Source organism: Anguilla anguilla, chromosome 17 (genome assembly GCF_013347855.1).
Source record: "Anguilla anguilla isolate fAngAng1 chromosome 17, fAngAng1.pri, whole genome shotgun sequence".
Taxonomy (NCBI): domain Eukaryota; kingdom Metazoa; phylum Chordata; class Actinopteri; order Anguilliformes; family Anguillidae; genus Anguilla; species Anguilla anguilla.
In genome coordinates, this window is record NC_049217.1 from 543,032 (window position 1) to 566,565 (window position 23,534).

At 46.3% G+C, this 23,534-nt stretch overlaps 1 protein-coding gene across 1 annotated transcript in view; it reads right to left on the reverse strand.

The window, feature by feature from the left end:
* The window catches only part of LOC118216487 (caveolae-associated protein 1-like), a 33,407-nt gene extending 9,873 nt beyond the window's left edge, over window positions 1-23,534 (reverse strand). Inside the window, exon 1 of the mRNA XM_035397669.1 lies at window positions 22,753-23,534. Within this exon, the coding sequence (XP_035253560.1) occupies window positions 22,753-23,238 (486 nt within the window). The 5' untranslated portion in view covers window positions 23,239-23,534. The remainder of the gene's footprint in view (window positions 1-22,752) is intronic.

Sequence of the window (23,534 nt, forward strand, 5' to 3'; positions counted from 1 at the left end):
ACCCTTACACCCTCCCACCTTCCTCAGTAAAGACCAATATTTTCTAAGCATTAACATCAGCCGAGTGAAGGTGGGGAAGGTGAAAAGTGGTAAAGTCTCCAGATCTCTTGAGATCTTACCACATAAGTTCTGAGAATGACCACATAGTGCGCTGTAGTAGGCCGCCCTGAGAATGACCACATGGTGCGCTGTGGTAGGCCGCCCTGAGAATGACCACATAGTGCGCTGTAGTAGGCCGCCCTGAGAATGACCACATGGTGCGCTGTGGTAGGCCGCCCTGAGAATGACCACATGGTGCGCTGTGGTAGGCCGCCCTGAGAATGACCACATAGTGCGCTGTAGTAGGCCGCCCTGAGAATGACCACATGGTGCCCTGTGGTAGGGCGATCTAAAAATGATCACATGGTGCGCTGTGGTAGGGAAAAAGAAAGTGCTCATTGTCCGCTGAGCTACAATTTACGCTGTAAAAATTTTTGCAGATTGTTTTAGCCAGCGTGACTTATAAAATTGCATCTAACTTGGTAAGGAAATACCGCAAGAGCGAGATTACAATGACAATCAAATCAGTGGCACCATCCAGGGGCCACAAGATCCGTGAAAGAAGGCAGAGGAGAAGAGACGGAGCAGGCAGGCATGAGGAGACATTATGGAGAGGTCTGCTTGGAGTGCATGTAGTGTTACACTACATGTATGTATGACATTATTATGTATGATGTTACACTAACTGTAAGTCGCTCTGGATTAAAGCATCAGCTAAATGCCTATAATGTAAATGTGAAATGCAGTGACTGTACGAAGGTAAGATGGAGCAGAACCTCATTGGGCTCCGGTGTTTCCTGCTGTCAGTATGGTCTAAGATGATCCATTTCTGACCTGATAGAACACTTAAATAATCATCTGTTTTTGCCACTTGTTCCTGAGTCATAGCAGCACCTTGCTGATTTCCAATGCACCACTGGCTCAGACCTACATGTGTACAGCTGCTATGCCTGTAAGAACTCCAGCATCCACTCTCCGTCCATGCTTTAGCTTCAGAACAGCTAACTCCCAAAGGGGAACGTCACAGGGGTCCGGTGATATCTGCTGCACAGCACTAAGCAACAAAACGGAAATGGTTTCTGCAAGCGTTAGTTTCGTTTTAGTTTTAGTTTTAGTTTAGCTGTTAAAATAAACACGGTTGCCAAGGCTTAGAAAATACACCACCTGTCCTAGGAATGCTTTGTTTATTCCATGCACAGACGTGCGCACATACACACACACACACACACACACACACAGATGCCTACAGACACACACACACACACACACACACACATACCCTTGTTTATATGCTGTACAACTGGGTTTTTTCCCTTTTCCATATTAGATCCAAACTTATTTTGCACTAGTGCCTCTCTCTATTATGGCGATTACCAGCAGTGTTTAATAGTGAGTCTTTGACTGGGTTTCAATCAATATTTGCCCTCAAATTTAACTACCAATTAAAAGCAAGAATTATTATTTATTCATAATCACATTTTGGAGTTCAGTAATCACCAAAATTTACTTGCCAAACTAATTCTTGCATTTCCTTGTCAAAGTAAAGAATAAATGTTGATTGAATGCAGGCCTTTTTCTAATGGACTCTTTAGAGGGTCTGAGTGTTCTTGCTTTGCAATGCTGCTAAGGCAACAGTCTCTGTGATATCAAGCCAGTTTCAGTTCCTACGATTGCAGAAACCAGACAATACCACAGCTTTGGCATTAATCTCAGTGCATGTGCATGTAGCTCCCCCTGCTCTGCTCCCATCTCCAGCAGGGAACCGGTCCAGAAGACCATGTGCCCCCTCCACCCTCCCCACTGAGAGCCACTGACCTGGGGTCAGCCCCGGCGCTGCACCGCACAGGGAGGGAGTGGACTGAAACTGACCTGGGGTCAGCCCTGGCACTGCACCGCACAGGGAGGGAATGGACTGCCACTGACCTGGCGTCAGCCCTGGCACTGCACCGCACCGCACAGGGAGGGAATGGACTGCCACTGACCTGGGGTCAGCCCTGGCACTGCACCACACAGTGAGTCATACCGAACAAACAAAATCATAGCTCTTGTTTTATGCTAGTAGATTTGGCCCCCCGGGATTTAAAAAATTGCCATGTTATAACCAATTAGCATGCCCAACTTCATTTTGCCCATTTATGCTACTTACAGTGAGTTTCAATGGGATCCAAACAGAGTATTACCATACCAAGTAGCTGCTTAGCTATGCTCCAGTATCACTGGTCTGGCTGTCAGGCTAATGGGTGACCACTCAACAATGAGGACTTGTTATGGAGAGAATGCTGCTTATGTTCAGCATTGACAAAACATGTGGCCTATACCAAATAATATATGAATTCATCTAAAGTCTCTCAAAAGCTCTGGCCAGATCCTACACTTTCAGACCCATTATAGATTAACAATAATTCTAAGAAGTATAATCCATCACCCAATGTTGTTCTACTGAGCTTTAATGTGTGCTAAAATGCCAGATGTATCATAGATTGGGACATAAACTTAGGTTTCTCCCTCACAGCTGACGTGAGCATTCATTCATGACAAGCACACACATCAGAAGCCGCTACTATTCGATGATCAATACATTCTAGAAGAGTTCATTATTCTCTGCAAAGACGCCCTGCCACACTGGCCAAGTGAATACAGTGCATTTCAAGGTCATAAAAAGTTTACAAATGCTTTACGAGACATACTTAAAATATGTAATCATATAATAATCCATAGCCTGACACATGGAAGTTTTTTCAAAGTTTTGGGAAGACAGTTGACAAAACAACATCAGTAAGATTATCTGACAGGTGATTTAATACATGATTATAATGGTCTTGGCAAATTACCTAACCTGACTTGACTCTTTGACCTGTTAAAGGCAGAAAAATTGATTAGAATAGGACAGCGATGGGGACCCTAAAGCCCTGTCCAGCAGAAGCTCCACCCCTTTCATTCCTGATCTCTACCTTCAAAATCATAAATAGGTGTGAATGACATGAAGGTTTAGAGATGTAAGGTGTAGAGGTGTAGACATGAAAAGGTGTAGAGATGTAGGCATGATGAAGGTGTAGAGATGTAGACATGATGTCATGGTCCTGTTTTCCTGTCTGTGTTTCCCCTGTTGGGCCGCCAGATGGCGGCACTTCTGTTTTGTGTCCTGCTCCCCCCCTGTTAATTGTATTATTGTCTGTCCCGTTATCCCATCATTGTTCCCACCTGTGTCTTGTTATCCCCTCCTTCTGGTTTGATTGTTTTTTGAGTTCACCTGTGTCTTGTTACCCCTTGTCTATTTAAGTTCTCTGTTCCCTTGACTCGGGTGCTGGTTCCTTGCGTTTGTTCTTCCTTGTGTTTATTGCCTATGAATTTTCAGACCCATTGTACCTGCCTGCGTTTTTTACCCGTTTGTGTTTTGTTCCTGACTTGTTTGTTTCCTACCTGTGTTTGCTTCTGACTTGTGTTTGTTCCTGACCCGTATGTATTTTCTGGTGTTTCTTTTATGTGTTTGCCTGTGTGTTCCACCTGCCTGTACCCTGCCTGCCTGCCTGTGTTCTGTTCTGTGTTTTGTTCTTAATGTTTTGAGTTTGTTGTTTTGCCCTTTGTGGCCTTGCCTGTTCCCTGGTTGTGTTTGCCTTTTTTTTTTTTTGTTTATCATGTGTGAGTAAAATCTTTGTTAATTTTCCCTTTTTGAGTTTCGTGTTTTTTTTCCCCCACTCTGCGCCTGGGTCCCAGCACCCGTACCGTCACACATGATGAAAGTGTAGAGACGTAGTTCTACTGTGTAAATATTCATAAGGGCCAAACCACCAAAAGCCACAGCAATTCAGGCTTCATGAGTGACTGTAGTTTTAGTGAGTGCAGTCAGTTTATACTGACAAAACCTTTTTGCAGTTACAGTAAAATTAATGTATAGTCATTATCCAGGGGAGCACAATGAGGACCAACCAGCTTCTGAATTTCATGACAACATCTTCTCTTAATTATTTCATTAGACCAGTGATTTATTTGATCTGGTATTTTTTTAAAGTTACAGCTGTGCTAAAAAGTGTTTTAAAAGTGAAACAAACACCGGACTGGATTTGTACACCTCTATCAGGCTATAATGTATGATGTATTGCTTTCCTCTGACTGAAAGGAAGATGTACTAGAGTACATATGCTAAATCTTAGAAAAGGCTAGAAAACATCCGTTGCTAATGAAATGCTTATGAATGAACACAACACCTTTCATTGTGGTATTATGGGATTGACCAGCAGGCGTGCGTGTGTGACTCGGGTTTCAGGCGTTTTCCTCTTTGATCTGTGACTGTGTGCCCCTAAGAGAGCGGGGCGTGTAGGATTACGCTATGAGAGGACTGCGTGAAGGAGTGGTCACATGAATCTCAGGCGTGCTGTTTGAGTGTAGGGTGAGAACAGCTGGGTATGGGTTTGCAGCCTTCCTCTAAGATTAAAACTCAGCTCAGGGGGTGTCTCCTACTGTTTGGGGTGAAACAGGATTAGGCTGGAGTCACATCTCGCCTCAGACAGAACTATGCAGTAATGGTGCATTTCAGGGGGTCCCTTCTTGCACACAAGGCACCCAAAATGTGGGCTGGGGTCCACTGTATCCTCACTAGCAATACTTGAATACACACCAGTAAGATTGGACACCCCTGATGGGAAGCTTTGAAAAAAAAATGGCATTCAAAATGGCATTACACACTGGAATGCTTTTATTGTCACAGATAAAATAACATACATTTTAATATGAACATTCTTGAATTTGCTCAAGAACTATCCCAATTGTTCTGTAATGTGATTAAGTCATCCAGGCACTGGTGTATATTCAAATAGTGCTCCTGAATTGGGATAGTTCTATTCCTGAGGAGCCACCTCAAAAATGTTAATATTAAAATGCATGTTATTTTATCTGTGACAATAAAAGCATTCCAGTGTGTACCGCCATTTTGAATGCCATTTTTGATTACAAAGCTTCTCATCAGGGGTGTCCAATCTTGTTCAAAATGGGCCATAGTGGGAGCAGGCTTTCGTTTTAGCCCAGAACTAAGACCACTGATTCTACTTATCAATGTCTTGATTCAAGACTATTATTAGCTGAAAGACGTGTTGTAGTGCTGGGCTAAAACAAAAACCTGCACCCACACTAGCCCTTTCCGGATAAGACTGGGAACCCCTGCTTTACATAAATGAGATACCATTCAATTCTGCGGAATTCTATTCTACTTTAGTTGTCAAACAAGTGCTTTTCGATGGTTTTCAGTTCTGACCGATGATATCATGGTATAAACAGGTACTGAACAAAAAGCAGAAACACAACAGCATTCCAACAGTGAAGGGTCGTGGTCATTATGGTCCGCGTATCCTCATACCCTTAGAAGGCAAGACTGAATGGTATTGAGTGATCAACATTACCCCATGTTAAAGCATTCTGGTACTGAGTGGTCAACACTACCCCATGTTAAAGCATTCTGGTACTGAGTGGTCAACATTACCCCATGTTAAAGCATTCTGGTACTGAGTGGTCAACATTACCCCATGTTAAAGCATTCTGGTACTGAGTGGTCAACATTACCCCATGTTAAAGCATTCTGGTACTGAGTGGTCAACATTACCCCATGTTAAAGCATTCCATCCCTGCAGGGAGGGCTGTTTTTCAGGATGACAGTATCCCCATCCACACAGCACAAGCATTTACCCAGTAGTGCGGGGAGCACAGCACTGACATTTTCCATATGACATAGCCTTCTTCGTCACCAGACCTGGTCAAACAAGTGTTTATGGGATATTCTGGAATGGTGTCTGAGGCAGCGTTTACCTCTTCCATCCACTTCTGAAAGGGTGAATTGATTGAATTTCCCAGTAGAAAAGTGGTGTCATATTCCTACTGCAAAATTCCGGGTGAATTGATTGACTTTCCCAGTGGAAGAGTGGTGTTGTAATCCTGCTGCCACAGAGAGTCCCGCCCACCCTGGTCCCACATGGTGACCCAACACCCCAATAAGTGACACTTAAATTGAGTTTCTCTACATCACAAGGATATGTGAAGGATGCCTTCCACCAGCCTTCACTGGATTGCATTGTGTGCACAAATAATGAAGTCATCCTATTTGTTAAATAACACTGAGATAAGACAATATACTGTATATCTAGCCTGGTCCAGAGTCGGACCAAATGTCTTCTAAATTGAAGTAACATTTTACTGTGTACATTGTCCAGGAAACATTGACAATAGGGTGAGGTCAATGACACGTCACAACTCAGGTATCATGGAACTTACCCAAGTTTGCACCTGGTGTTTAAAACTTTGTTGGCCGTTCAAATGCAACTTCCTTTTGGTAAACACAGAAAAATTTGACTTTGCAAGTTAATGAGGACCAGGCCAAATGAACCATAATATGGAGGTATTTTTGTGGCAAAGGTCACAAATGTGTAAATGGTTTCACAAATCTGTAGAATGGATTCACAAATGTGTAAATTACTGTGAGAATGCATGCAAGAACAATTGCAAACTTTTACAACTACAGCAAAGACAAGTCATTAATTACACCCTGTCAAATCTGCCATTTTAAAATTTTGCAGTGAACTTTGAGCAAAAGATTAGCAAACTTGTATAATGGCATTCGTAACTGTAGAATGGGGAGGTCAATGCCTGTTCTTCCAACCAATCAGACAAGCGGATTTGGGATGATGCTGTACAGCCATTACTTTACTTTTAAAACTGAACTTGTCATTTTTGACCAAATCCTGAAATAAAAAACAAAAAACGCAAGGAACTCACCATCGGATAACCACCATATTCTGTCATATTTCTACTAAGAACAATGTAACGGATAACAACATAAACATCAACAATACATGCAACAACCAATATAGAACAATTTTAATTCATGCTGCATTCAAATGATTTACCATGACCTGGCTGTAGCAATAATTTGGAATCTAGGACATGGTATTCCATTTAAATCAGCTTTGATTTAACTTTTGCAACTAGCTGAAGACACAAAGGTAAAAATCACTTTTGCACCAAATGATACACAGCATAGCATTTCAGAAGTTGCAATCGCAGATTTGAGAGCTCATAAGTATTGAGTTGTCTTTGCTGTAGTTGTAAGAGTTTGTTCTTGCGTGTATTCTCACTTTAATTTACAGATTTGTGAAATGTTTCTACAGATTTATGAGACCATTAACGAATTTGTGAATCCATTCTACAGATTTGTGAAACAATTATAAGATTTGTGAATCCATTCTACAGATTTGTGACTTCTGCTACAAAAATAGCTCCATATTATGACTACAGGCACTGCTGCTTGCACATCACTACTGGCTGAAGGAACCAGTACCTGGACAAAAAATAGTAGGCCTGAAAAATGCATTACTTAAGTCTGCAAATGCTTAAAAGCTGTGCAAAGCCAATTTTAAACATTGTTTTCTCCTAAAATGTGTCCCCTGAAACACAAGCACAAGCTGCAGGGTCACAGTGAGGTGTAACACACACACACACACACACACACACACACACACCAGCTGCAGGGTCACAGTGAGGTGTAACACACACACACACACACACACACCAGCTGCAGGGTCACAGTGAGGTGTAACACACACACACACACACACACACCAGCTGCAGGGTCACAGTGAGGTGTAACACACACACACACACACACACACCAGCTGCAGGGTCACAGCGAGGTGTTACACACACACACACACACACACACCAGCTGCAGGGTCACAGCGAGGTGTAACACACACACACACACACACACACCAGCTGCAGGGTCACAGCGAGGTGTTACACACACACACACCAGCTGCAGGGTCACATTGAGGTGTAACACACACACACACACACACACACACACACACCAGCTGCAGGGACACAGCGAGGTGTTACACACACACACACACACACACCAGTTGCAGGGACACAGCAAGGTGTAACACACACACACACGCCAGCTGCAGGGTCACAGCAAGGTGTAACACACACACACACACACACACACACACACACCAGCTGCAGGGACACAGCGAGGTGTAACACACACACACACACACACACACACCAGCTGCAGGGTCACAGTGAGGTGTAACACACACACACACACACACACACACACACCAGCTGCAGGGTCACAGTGAAGTGTAACACACACACACACGCCAGCTGCAGGAACACAGCTAGGTGTAACACACACACACACACACACCAGCTGCAGGGACACAGCGAGGTGTAACACACACACACACGCCAGCTGCAGGAACACAGCTAGGTGTAACACACACACACACACACACACACACCAGCTGCAGGGACACAGCGAGGTGTTACACACACACACACACACACACACATACCAGCTGCAGGGACACAGCGAGGTGTAACACACACACACACACACACACCAGCTGCAGGGACACAGCGAGGTGTAACATACACACACACACACCAGCTGCAGGGACACAGCAACGTGTTACATGTGTGGCTGTATCCATCTCTTCATCTGATTGAGCAGACAAACAGACCATTGTCTCTTTCTTCCTTATATTTTTCGCAGTGCTAAATAAACTACAGCAACTTTTAAATAATCCATCTCTCAAAGTTCCTGCTCCTTTATCACAGCCATATTTATCCTCTAGAGTACAAAGCCACAGTGCGTATACACATGTTTGCATGCGGTTCCGTGTTCAGCTGCGGTTTGATTTCGTTCTTATCCAGTATACTCCTATCTTAATGGCTGGGAGTCTGAACTGGACAGGACTGAACAGGACTGGACAGGACTGAACAGGACTGGACTGGACATAACTCAGAGGTTATAGGTTCAGTTCTCGGCTGGGGAGCAGCTTTTGTACAGGGGGTCCTTGATGTATATTTCAGTTACATTCCAAAAAAACCTGATGTTATAGGAAACGACATATAAAAGGCAATTTTCTCCCATAAGAATTCATGTAAATCAGAGGGGTTGCATTCCAATGTTTTAGTTTCATGTCCTCTTGGGACATATAACAGGCATTTAACACCATAAGAAATAATGGGAAATGAGAGAGAGGTTTCACCCTGTTCTTTTAGCAAAGCAGTGAACACTAACCAAGCCTAAGGTCATGAAACAGCACGCTATTCCCCGCACATACACACACACACACACACACACATCTGCAATCCAGCTGTTTCACTACATGGTTTCTTACTCTATTCTTCATCACAAAGACTTCATTTAATTACATTCTTCATAGCCTAGTCATCAAGCCTTGGACCAATATATATGACAGGCTAGCTCCAACCCTAAGAACAGGACTCGCATTAACAGCTAGTTCATGTTCTCTTTATCTATGCATCATAACCTGATATCTTTTCAATTGTTTTTAAAAATTTCCACCATTTGAATTATTTAAGTTCAGTTTCTGAGTTTGAAAATACTTTCAACCCTATTTTGTTTTTAGTTGTTCTTAGAAGCAGACTCAAGTGCCATACATTTCCTCTGACCATTCATTAATTTGATTGATACTTATTGCATGTGTAACTGCTGGAGGCACTGTCTGAGACAGCTTGCTTCCTTAGTAACCTGTAGAGCGCCCCTCACACTGTCTGAAACTACTTGCTTCCTTAGTAACCTGTAGAGACAGCTTGCTTCCTTAGTAACCTGTGGAGCGCCCCTCACACTGAGACAGCTTGCTTCCTTAATAACCTGTAGAGCGCCCCTCACACTGAGACAGCTTGCTTCCTTAGTAACCTGTAGAGCATCCCTCACACTGAGACAGCTTGCCTCCTTAGTAACCTGTAGAGTGTCCCTCACACTGAGACAGCTTGCTTCCTTAGTAACCTGTAGAGCGCTCCTCACACTGAGACAGCTTGCTTCCTTAGTAACCTGTAAAGCGCTCCTCACACTGAGACAGCTTGCTTCCTTAGTAACCTGTAGAGCGCCCCTCACACTGTCTGAAACTACTTGCTTCCTTAGTAACCTGTAGAGACAGCTTGCCTCCTTAGTAACCTGTAGAGCGCTCCTCACACTGAGACAGCTTGCTTCCTTAGTAACCTGTAGAGCGCTCCTCACACTGAAACAGCTTGCTTCCTTAGTAACCTGTAAAGCGCTCCTCACACTGAGACAGCTTGCTTCCTTAGTAACCTGTAGAGCGCCCCTCACACTGTCTGAAACTACTTGCTTCCTTAGTAACCTGTAGAGACAGCTTGCTTCCTTAGTAACCTGTAGAGCGCCCCTCACACTGAGACAGCTTGCTTCCTTAGTAACCTGTAGAGCGCTCCTCACACTGAGACAGCTTGCTTCCTTAGTAACCTGTAGAGCGCTCCTCACACTGAGACAGCTTGCTTCCTTAGTAACCTGTAGAGCATCCCTCACACTGAGACAGCTTGCTTCCTTAGTAACCTGTGGAGCGCTCCTCACACTGAGACAGCTTGCTTCCTTAGTAACCTGTGGAGCGCTCCTCACACTGAGACAGCTTGCTTCCTTAGTAACCTGTAGAGCATCCCTCACACTGAGACAGCTTGCTTCCTTAGTAACCTGTAGAGCGCTCCTCACACTGAGACAGCTTGCTTCCTTAGTAACCTGTAAAGCGCTCCTCACACTGAGAAGGCTTGCCTCCTTAGTAACCTGTAGAGTGTCCCTCACACTGAGACAGCTTGCTTCCTTAGTAGCCTGTAGAGCGTTCCTCACACTGAGACAGCTTGCTTCCTTAGTAACCTGTAGAGCACCCCTCACACTGAGACAGCTTGCTTCCTTAGTAACCTGTAAAGCGCTCCTCACACTGAGACAGCTTGCCTCCTTAGTAACCTGTAGAGCATCCCTCACACTGAGACAGCTTGCTTCCTTAGTAACCTGTAGAGCACTCCTCACACTGTCTGAGACGGCTTGCTTCCTTAGTAACCTGTGGAGTGCTCCTCACACTGTTTTCTTTCTCACAACTAATGCCAGGTCTTTCTGCAGTTGGTTCAAAGCTGTTTCAAGTGACTAAAGAGACCATGCAGCTCTGGAAACAATTAGAAGACCACATCGATTTTTCAGTGTCAAAGTTAATGAATATGTATCAGTGTAAAATCTAACTGTTGATATTCTATAATGAATTGTTTACCACATTCAATTTTAATTCCAAACTAAAATATTGTCATTCAGAACATTTATTTGCAGAAAATGACAAGTGGTCAAAATACTAAAGAACACAGTGTTTTTACACATTGAATTATAAAAACTAAGCAAGTTTATACACATAAATAAATAATTTTAAAAAATAATGTCATTGCTTAAAAAGCGTTCAACAATCAATATTTGATTTCTCTTGAAACAAGTGCGAATCCGCAATAGCTGCGACAGCACATGCGCATACATCCATGTGTGCATGCATCCATGCACGCAGCCTCACACAAACACGTGACAGCTTCTTTGGGTCATGGCCAACCTTTCCACAAAATCTTGTACAAATCTGTGAATCTATTCGGGAGTTATTCGCCTTTTAGTGATAGGCCGCGCCCATCGCCACACCCCCTCTTGGTCAATTGGCCTTTAAAGTTACTCAGCTCTACCTTCGGTTGTGACCAATGGCCACGCCAAATTTCAGCTTCCTGGGGCGAAAACTGTGGCCGCTACGGGGTGGGACAATTTTTGTGGACCAACTAACCAACCGACCAACCGACCAACCAACCGACTGACCAACAGACAGAGCTATAGAGCTGAGGTCACAGCTAAAAATATGGGGTGGTCTCTTCATGTTTTCCTGAGCTGTACATTCACTATTGACTGCCACGTGAGCAAATATGCCTTTGGTGGCAGTCATACCTGGAACTGCAATGCTGGCACTTTATAAATACAAAGATATATACGGCATACATATTCAGGGTGTGTAATCCACCAATCTCTGTGACAGACAGCTAAATTCAGCCCTTCTTAATGAAACATGACCCCACGGCCATTCCCCTCCCTGTCTCAGGCGTATTTATAATGAAAGTGAAATTCCTGTTTATATGCTGCAGCAGTCTGGACTGTTTTTGTGAGCTTAGTTACAGATCATAGGGAAAATGTAGGGCTCCACGCTGCACACATTTCCCTGAAACCTGATGTGTGCTAACTGGAAAATGCATTTAGGAAAACAAGTACTAATTGGGATGCATTAGTGTGCTCCTGTTAGCGCAGAGCCCTGTGTAAATGTGTGTGTTTTAATGTTAGAATGCTGGGTAAACGTGTGTGTTTTAATGTTAGAGTGCTGGGTAAATGTGTGTGTTTTAGTGTTAGAATGCTGGGTAAACATGTGTGTTTTAATGTTAGAGTGCTGGGTAAACGTGTGTGTTTTAATGTTAGAGTGCTGGGTAAATGTGTGTGTTTTAATGTTAGAGTGCTGGGTAAATGTGTGTGTTTTAATGTTAGAGTGCTGGGTAAATGTGTGTGTTTTAATGTTAGAGTGCTGGGTAAATGTGTGTGTTTTAATATTAGAGTGCTGGGTAGATGTGCGTATTTTAATATTAGAGTGCTGGGTAGATGTGCGTATTTTATTGTTAGAGTGCTGGGTAAATGTGTGTGTTTTAATGTTAGAGCGCTGGGTAAATGTGTGAGTTTTAGTGTTAAAGCGCTGGGTAAATGTGTGTGTTTTAATGTTAGAGTGCTGGGTAAATGTGTGTGTTTTAATGCTAGAGTGCTGGGTAAGTGTGTGTGTGTTTGAGCGCTGGGTAAATGTGTGTGTTTTAATGTTAGAGTGCTGGGTAAGTGTGTGTGTTTTAATGTTAGAGTGCTGGGTAAACGTGTGTATTTTAGTGTTAAAGTGCTGGGTAAATGTGTGAGTTTTAGTGTTAAAGCGCTGGGTAAATGTGTGTGTTATAATGTTAGAGTGCTGGGTAAATGTGTGTGTTTTAATGCTAGAGTGCTGGGTAAGTGTGTGTGTGTTTGAGCGCTGGGTAAATGTGTGTGTTTTAGTGTTAGAGTGCTGGGTAAGTGTGTGTGTTTTAATGTTAGAGTGCTGGGTAAACGTGTGTGTTTTAGTGTTAGAGTGCTGGGTAAATGTGTGAGTTTTAGTGTTAGAGTGCTGGGTAAATGTGTGTGTTTTAATGCTCCTCAGGCACAGGTCAGCTAGGTGCGGTGGGGCAGGGCCAACAGTAGAGTTCAGAGAGCACATGGTGACTATCAGGTATGAGTGTCCATTGGGGCTCTGTTGATTCCCATTGGTGAATGGGATTTGTTAATGGCTACAGGAAACTGAAATATATCTTTAGGCATTCCTTAATCAAAATGACACAATGCAGTGCTCCTCCAGTCCATACACCTCATACCAGCCAGTGGAAATTTACACCCAAAAAAATCTGAGAAGAGTATTTCATTAGAAATCCAAATGACGGCACTATATTAACACCTTCTGTCAGACACATAAACAAGCAGTCACTAAAATAGTCACACTTGCTCCTGGTTCTCTGTGCACACACACACACGCACACACAAACACACACAGACACACACACACACAAACATACGACACACACACACACACATACGCCACACACACACATGCACACACACTCGCACACACACACACACACACACACACGCACAAACACACATACGCCACACACACACACATGCACACACACTCGCACACACACATACGCCACAAACACACACACACACACACATACACCACACACACACGCACACACACGCCACATGCACACACACACCCACACAGATATACGCACACACACACACCGCATGCAGACAGACACACACACACCGCATGCACACACACACACACACACAGAAATACTGTACGCACACACACACGCCGCATGCACACACACAGACATACTGTACACATACACAGTTTTCACGCCCCCATATACATACAGTTTATACCCACAAATATACATAGTTTACACGCACACACATATACACCACACACACACATGCATACACACACACACATACACCACACACACATGCATACACACACACGCCACATGCACACACACACAGACATACTGTACACACACACACACACACACACGCCGCATGCACACACACAGACATACTGTACACACACACAGTTTTCACGCGCCCATATACATACAGTTTATACCCACAAACATACATAGTTTACACGCACACACAGTTTACACAAACACACAAACATGCATGCATGTAGAATTTACACACATACGTTATGCAAACGCACAAGTCCACGTGTGCATGCGTACACACACGTACAAACATGCACAGACGTATCCATGTACATACAGTACATGTGCACACAAGCACACAACACAAACGCAAACATATACACACACATATACATATATATATATATTCCCGCTCATGCACATACATACAGACGCCACATTTGCACACATAGACATGTGCATGCAAACAAGCTCACACAAACATGCACAAACATACATTATACACACATACACCATACAGATACACACACACACACACACACAGTGTCCCTGTGTTGTCAGGGTCTGGCTTGAGGAGAGCATCTAATCCCAGCCCAAATATAGAACAGCATGCATCAGATACTCTAATGTAACTACCCTGGCCAGTGTCTCTCACTCCCTTACAGTATAGAAGGTTTCTGATCCCCCTGGTTTCCCTGTCTCTCTCACTCCCTCACAGTATAGAAGGTTTCTGATCCCCCTGGTTTCCCTGTATTCTTCCATCACTGGTGAGACCCTGAAGGGACCTGGCTGCATTCCTCTCTCTTTTGCTCTCTTCCTTCCTTTCAATCTGCAGATAAATGCTCCCCCTCTTCTCAGAGTCCTCTAAATGTCTCATGCATTCACCGGGGAACAAACACCAGCATGTTCTCTCAGTTACACTGGCTATAAAAAGAATTCCTACTCTTTTACCCTTATAGAAATGGAATACCAAACTATATTGAAATTATATTATGAAGGTACTGCACACATACAGTATATTTACAACACTGTGCGGGCAAATATAGAAATATTTGCTTGAGATTGACATATAAGGTATATGTATTTTTATATAATTTTTCTGGAAGTGATATATGGTCAGAAATTATGATAAATCCTTGTGCATTGAAAGGTGTGTGCATGTGTTGTGTGTGTGTGAAATGTAACATACACATCACTATTTTCAGGGAATAGGGAAACAAACAGAATAGCAAATTGAACATCTTTTGAATACTTATCTGAGATCTGCAACAGCACGCTCATGTGCATGTGTGTGCTCCCTAACACACACCTCTTTCAAAAAGACAGACCACCTCAGCATGTAAATCTAGTCCAAAGGGCTAGCCCTGCAATCTGTACCATGTAAGTAAGTTATTTACCATGAACATGATATGCAGGGGGCGGCTGTGATTGAGAGGAGCAGAAGCTGATGCCTTCAGCAGGCCTGCTGCACAGACGGTGACACGCAGCACAGAAGTGCTGAATCTGCCAGACAGCGGGCCTGCGGCCAAGTGTGGAAGGGGTGAGGGGGGAGGGGTGCGCTGGGACAGAGGGAGTGTACTGGTGGGACAGGGAGAAAGTGCTGGTGGGACAGGGGGAAAGTGGGTGGGTGGGTGTGCTGGGGCAGGGGGAGTGTACTGGTGGGACAGGGGGAAAGTGCTGGTGGGACAGGGGGAAAGTGTGGGGGAGGGGTGTGCTGGGACAGGAGGAGTGTACTGGTGGGACAGGGAGAAAGTGCTGGTGGGACAGGGGGAAAGTGTGGGGGAGGGGTGTGCTGAGACAGGGGGAGTGTACTGGTGGGACAGGGGAAAGTGCTGGTGGGACAGGGGGAAAGTGGGTGGGGGGGTGTGCTGGGGCAGGGGGAGTGTACTGGTGGGACAGGGGGAAAGTGCTGGTGGGACAGGGGGAAAGTGTGGGGGAGGGGTGTGCTGGGACAGGGGGAGTGTACTGGTGGGATGGGGAAAGTGCTGGTGGGACAGGGGGAAAGTGTGGGGGAGGGGGGAGAGTGGGGGGGCGGTGTGCTGGTGGGACAGGGGGAAAGTGGGGGGGGAGGGGGGAGAGTGGGGGGGTGTGCTGCTGGGACAGGGAGAGTGTACTGGTGGGACAGGGGGAAAGTGGGGGGAGGGGTGTGCTGGGACAGGGGGAGTGGGCTTTCTATGCCATTAAAAAGTCAATTCAAATAGAAATTCCATTTGGCATTTGGCAAAAAATGTTCAAATCAGTAATTGACCTAATTGCACATTATGGCAGTGAGGTGTGAGGTCCACTCACACAACACAAATTTGCAAAATGGGACAAACATCCAGTTGAGACCCTGCATGCAGAGTTCTGTAAAAGTATCCTACTGGTTCAGAGGAAAACTACAAATAATGCATGCAGGGCAGAATTAGGCCAATATCCACTACTAATTAATATTCAGAAAAGAGCCATCAAATTTTGGAAAAATTTAAAAATAAGTGACCCCCACTGCTATCATTACAAAGCCCTGAAATGCCAAGAGGTGAATATAAAGAATATAAAGAATAGTTGCTCACGCTCACCCTCCTGCCCACTCATATTTATCGACATGAATCCAAATTAGGGGGGGTTAGTGGGGGTGGGATAGGGGGAGAGTGGGGGGGTTAGTGGGGGTGGGATAGGGGGAGAGTGGGGGGGTTAGTAGGGGTGGGGTAGAGGGAGAGTGGGGGGGTTAGTGGGGGTGGGATAGAGGGAGAGTGGGGGGGTTAGTGGGGGTGGGATAGAGGGAGAGTGGGGGGTTGGTGGGGGTGGGATAGAGGGAGAGTGGGGGGGTTAGTGGGGGTGGGATAGAGGGAGAGTGGGGGGTTAGTGGGGGTGGGATAGAGGGAGAGTGGGGGGGTTAGTGGGGGTGGGATAGAGGGAGAGTGGGGGGGTTAGTGGGGGTGGGATAGAGGGAGAGTGGGGGGGTTAGTGGGGGTGGGATAGAGGGAGAGTGGGGGGTTAGTGGGGGTGGGATAGGGGGAGAGTGGGGGGTTAGTGGGGGTGGGATGGAGGGAGAGTGGGGGTTAGTGGGGTGGGACTGGGCAAGAATTAGGGGTTTAGTGGGGGTGGGATAGCAGAGGAGTGTGAGGATTAGTGGGGGTGGGATTGGGGAAGAGTAGGGGGTTAGTGGGGGTGAGATGGGGAGAGTGGGGGGTTAGTGGGGGTGGGATAGAGGAGGAGTGTGGGGGTTAGTGGGGGTGGGATAGGGGGAGAGTGGTAGGGTTAGTGGGGGTGGGATAGGGAAAGTGGGGGTGAGATAGAGGGAGAGTGGGGGTTAGTGGGGTGGGATAGGGGGAGAGTGGTAGGGTTAGTGGGGGTGGGATAGGGAAAGTGGGGGTGAGATAGAGGGAGAGTGGGGGTTAGTGGGGGTGGGATAGGGGAAGTGGGAGTGAGATAGAGGGAGAGTGGGGGTTAGTGGGGTGGGATTGGGGGAGAGTAGGGGGCTAGTGGGGGTGGGATAGAGTAGGAGTATGGGGGTTAGTGGGGGTGGGACAGGGGGAGAGTGGGAGGGTTAGTGGGGGTGGGATAGGGGGAGAGTGGGGGGGTTAGTGGGGGTGGGATAGTGGGAGAGTGGGGAGTTAGTGGGGGTGGGATAGGGGGAGAGTAGGGGGGGTTAGTCATTCTGGATAAGAGCGTCTGCCAAATGCCTGTAATGTAATATAGTGGGGGTGGGATGGGGGAGAGTAGGGGGTTAGTGGGGGTGGGATAGGGGGAGAGTAGGGGGTTAGTGGGGGTGGGATTGGGGGAAGTGGGGGTTAGATAGAGGGAGAGTGGGGATTAGTGGGGTGGGATTGGGGGAAGTGGGGGTGGGATTGGGGGAGAGAGTGTGCACAGTTTTGGGAGGTGAACACGCATGGGGAGAAACAGTAGAGTGAATGATGGCTGTTGGGTGGAGGAATGCCTGGGGCATGAATCACAGAGCTAAGTCTGCTCTGCCGTCCCTCCCAAACGCACGCACCCGCCTCAGCGCCCGGCACAGGGAGCTCCTGTTCCCCGCAGACAGCTGCCGAATTCCTGCTCGGGGCCTGCCTGTCCCAGAACCAGCTCTCGCACAGATCCCGCAGGCTGTGCGGCTCCCCCCTCGCGGGGGGCAAGCCTCAGGGGGGTGTCAGACATGGCTTGCTGGCCTTCAGCTGGTGGACACTCCCCAGCTACAGGAAGCTGGTCTGCATCCCAGCATGCTGTGCACCCCTGGTCCTAGAGACCTGCAGGGTGTGGCTGTTGTTTTTTTTGCCATTTTCTCCCATTTTCTTCCCAATTTAGGCGTTATACTAATTCCCTGTGTGTATCACGGTCCTGGTCGATGCGCTATGCTCTGTCAGTCTGGGGAGGGTGTAGACTACCACATGCCTCCTCCGATACATGTGGAGTCGCCAGCTGCTTCTTTTCACCTGACAGCGAGGAGTTTCACTGGGAGAGAGTAACGCGTGCGGAGGTTCGCGCTATCTCTCCCAGATCCCCCCTCCCCGTTGAACAGGCGCCCCGACCAACCATTAGGAGTCGCTAATGCACCGATCAGGACTTATACCCTCACCGGCTTCCCACCCTCAAACACTGCCAATTGTGTTCGTAGGAACGTCTGACCAAGCCGGAAGTACCGCTGCTGGGGATTGAACCCGGGTGTCTGCGGTGGTGGGCGAGTGCTTATACCTCTGCACTACTTGTTGTTTTGTTTTTACCTTAAAATCACCAGCTGGGGGATGCTGGATGGCTCGTTGGGTTAAGGCAACACACTGTGGTGTGTGGACGAGCCTCACGGCCTCAGATCGAATCTGCACCATGCCAGTGCTCAGGGTCACATGGTCAAGGATATAATGAAAGGAACACCGCTGGGAATCAGCTGTGCCCATTGTGCCACACTGTTGTGCCCATTGTGCCATTACCCACCTAAGAGATGTAGCAGGATCATGTGTTCTCTGTGTGATCTGATTTAATTATAAAAATATAGCGCCGTCAAACCCCCTCCCTTCAGCTAGTAATGTGAAAACATGTGGCCATTATTAGCACGTGCTGGGGCAGAGACGCATAGCATGGTAAATGAGGGAATACATTCTCCTGCTGTACTTGCAGTGAAAGCCACTCCTCTGACAAATGGACTTTACCTGGGAAATTTGCCTGCTTCAAAACGCAACCAGGCTGATCCCATACGGCACAGATACTGGCTTTAGGGCCCCTGTGTCTCTGCATCGCTGAGCGTGAGTACTGCACAGATACTGGCTTTAGGGCCCCTGTGTCCCTGCATCACTGAGCGTGAGTACTGCACAGATACTGGCTTTAGGGCCCCTGTGTCCCTGTATCGCTGAGCGTGAGTACTGCACAGATACTGGCTTTAGGGCCCCTGTGTCTCTGCATCGCTGAGCGTGAGTACTGCACAGATACTGGCTTTAGGGCCCCTGTGTCCCTGTATCGCTGAGCGTGAGTACTGCACAGATACTGGCTTTAGGGCCCCTGTGTCTCTGCATCGCTGAGCGTGAGTACTGCACAGATACTGGCTTTAGGGCCCCTGTGTCTCTGCATCGCTGAGCGTGAGTACTGCACAGATACTGGCTTTAGGGCCCCTGTGTCTCTGCATCGCCGAGCGTAAGTACTGCACAGATACTGGCTTTAGGGCCCCTGTGTCCCTGCATCGCTGATCGTGAGTACTGCACAGATACTGGCTTTAGGGCCCCTGTGTCTCTGCATCGCCGAGCGTGAGTACTGCACAGATACTGGCTTTAGGGCCCCTGCATCGCTGAGCATGAGTACTGCACAGATACTGGCTTTAGGGCCCCTGCATCGCAGATCGTGAGTACTGCACAGATACTGGCTTTAGGGCCCCTGCATCGCAGATCGTGAGTACTGCACAGATACTGGCTTTAGGGCCCCTGCATCGCTGAGCATGAGTACTGCACAGATACTGGCTTTAGGGCCCCTGTGTCCCTGCATCGCTGATCGTGAGTACTGCACAGATACTGGCTTTAGGGCCCCTGCATCGCTGAGCGTGAGTACTGCACAGATACTGGCTTTAGGGCCCCTGTGTCCCTGCATCGCTGATCGTGAGTACTGCACAGATACTGGCTTTAGGGCCTCTGCATCGCCGAGCGTGAGTACTGCACAGATACTGGCTCGGGGCCAGATGTGAGCGGCGGGTTTGTCACCGGCTCTGCTTTGGTGTCAATGAACCTGACACCGTGCAGCCTTTGGTAAAAATAGAGCGCCTTTAACAGGAACAACATAGAAGTCTCAGCCTGCCCCGCCCTGCCGTGGGCGGCCTCGGCTTCTCTGCTGGCTGTCCACACAGTGGAAGTGTTCCTTCCGCAATATTTGCTCCCCCCCTTAATCGGATTAATGCTACACATCAGAAATGCACCTCACAGGTCACAGAGCCATCCGACTAAAATGCACCGCGACAAGGAAAAGCGATATAATTCCGACAACGTGAGTGAAATTGGTGGCTTGTTGAGGTCAGATTTGACACAACTTGAGCATACAGTCATGAGCATCTTGTGACTTTTCTTGCACCGACACTAACACTGAAGCAATAGTGGAAAAAAACTGTTACCAACTGGATTTCTGACAAGAGAAATGTATGAGCTGTTCATCTAGCTATCTTTATGCAAATAGGATATGTTGCAATCCATTGTGAAAATTTGGACTCTTCAGAAAATATGATTAATATACATTCACAACAATGTGTCTTAAAAAATATTTTGCAATATCTGAAAAGAGTAATAATTGTACGTTTGTTAATACATGTGCACAGTAAAATGTACAGTGTTATCGACTTACAGAGTGCATATGGACCCTATTGTATTCATATGTACTCTGTTAGAGTTTACACTGTATGCTTTACGGTGTGGCACAGTGCTACAATATCCCCTCTGACAGTGATAATGTATTTTATTTCAGTATATCAGAGTACGTTCTCTTTCCACAAGAGTAGCCACAGCTGACAGTTGATTCTTCCGTAAAGATAGGCGTACCTGCAACGTACTGAAATCCCGACTCTTATTTCTTATATTCTTATTTCAATACCATAACCCTGCAAACAGTTGCAGCCCTAAAGCAGCTGTGGTTAGTATGGCTTAAAGAAAGAAAGAGAAGAGGTGTGCCTTCAGAGAGGCAGCACTAAGCAGTGTTTCACATACACGCACTCAAGCTTTTCATATGTAGCAGGCGTCGCTGGCCTCTTTAAACGGTATAGGTCTGTAGCACCTGCCACCTACACCAAATACTTTTTGTGCATTTAGCCCAGCCCTGTGAACAGCCCCTCAGTCCCGTGTCGATTGCTCTGGCTGAGGAGCCCTAGGAAAGTTAAATTTGGACTGAGTCTGCCCGAAGCACCCGCGAGCCGGGGGGAGATATTTCACTATCGCGCGCCATTCCACCGGCTCACAAGCTGCTACACATTTCAGCACGCCATGCTAAAAAGGGCATCGAGGGAGCGGGCCCTTTCCAAAAGTGCCAGTCACTGGTAGAATGCTCTCTGTGCCCTGCATCTATCCACTGCATATGTCTGTCCGTCTATCTGTCTCCTGACTCAATCTTGTAAAGGTATTGCACTGCCAGTGTATCTTTTCAAATTCTCAACAGGAATCAGAACTTCCTTAGTGACGCCTTGGCTGCAATTTCAAGCTCTGAGAGTCATTGACTAACTGAGAAACCCTTAACACACTCACAATGTCGATGGCTATAGAGACCATTTAGAAATGTTCCTAACTGAACCATTAATAGCAATATATTGCATTACATTTCAGGCATTTACCTGGCATCTATCTATTTATGTGAGTGTTGACTAACATGATTTTCCATCTGTCTTAGTGAAAAAAATGATGCATTTAGAATTTGTACATTTCACTTTATATGCATAAGACTATATAGAGTTGTATGTATTTTGCTTATTTTCAACTCAAATTAATTTTTCATAATGTCTTCAAATACATTTTTATTTGTTCATTTCATCGTGGGTGTTGAATTGACATGATTTCCCATCTGTCTGAATGAAAACATGACATGTGAACAGATACATACTTTGGATAATGTTTCAACGTTTGATTTTAAAGTACAGAATCAGAGCTACAAAATGAGGTATCACTTGATGAGATCATATTGAGGAAATTGCATAAGACATTTTACAAATAATATGTGTACTTATAAAGAATTGGATAATTCTGCATGGTGAACTATGCACAATACCAGTGCCTCTCTTTCAGTCTCCTGCTCGTATTTTATGGATTGACTCTGCTGAAATCTTTGGTTCAGAGATGAAAGGATACGTCTCATTCTGGCCCCATCCTGCATGCCGGTTTACTGTCATTAAAATATCATTTGTGAGTTTTTGGCTTTATTGCATGGAATGCGATATTCTGACCCGCACAGTAAATCAAGGCAGTTTCATTTTTCAACTGTAGTTTTTTTCTTTATTTAGAATTTATTTAGTAATCATGTGCTGCAGTTAAAATGCTGCAGTTGAAATGCTGTTCAGCATCTCTGGCTAGCAACAGCTCATGAAAACAGCCCATTGGTCTCTGCCAAGGGAAGAACTCCCAGTTTCTACTTGAAGGACATTCCCTACACAATTATGCATTAAACTAAAGAGGGGACCAACAATAGCTCAGATAATGTATAAACAGCAGGACCTTTATGATGCACAGGGAGCAGTTGCAGGAACAATCCACAGCCAACCAAATGACAGCATTGGCGTGATGCCACAATTGCTGTGGCAATATGGATTGCACGGATGATTTTTGACGTTGTCATGGAGTAAAATTAAATCAGGTTAAAAATCAGGCAAAGAATGATCATAGCCCACCCCTGCCCGAATCTCGTGCAGCTGCGCCTCACCTGGTAGATCATGACTTTGAAGTTGCGTCTCTTCAGAAGCTCGTGCTCGTTGCTCTCCAGGCGCTTGATCTGGCCAGCCTGCTTCTCCAGGTCGGAGCGCACAGACTTGATGTTGACGCTGACCTTGCGCACTTTGTCCAGCATCTTGTTGACGGTGCCGCTGGTCGTGCCATAGCTCTTGGTCAGCTTGGTGAGCTCGCCGTGGATGCCACTCACCGAGCGCTCCATGTCATCCTGCCGTGCCTCCAGCCCATTCTGGGTCTGCTGGATTTGGTCCACCACGCCGATGATCTTATCCAGCAGGGCGAGGACCATCACTCCATTTATCTGGGCTTCGCTCTTCACCCCTTTCCCCCCAGACCCCGCCTCGTCCTCCTCTTCCTTGTGCTTGCCTGCGGCCCCTGGGTTGGCCAGGGCAACCTCCTCGTCGTCATCCAACGCCTCGGTGAGGGGCACCCGGTCCAGCTGTGCGCTCGAATCTGCCATGGCTGTCAACGCCTCAGCAAGTGCAAGAAGTCACACACACACAAAACGGAAAAACAAGCTCTTTAATGGCACCCCAAAGACCCGATTCCAAGCCCTTCACTTCTTCTTTACCTCTTCCTTCTCTTGCTTTCTCTTCTACTTCAAGTCTACTTTGCTTTTTTTATATCCCTCCCCTTTCTCTCCCACACTTTCTGCACTTAAGTCCTGAGATGCTGGCCAGCCAACGGGATCAGACAGCACTAACGGCTACAGCTACAGAGCGCACATACCCAAATGCCACAGGACCCTGTCAGAGC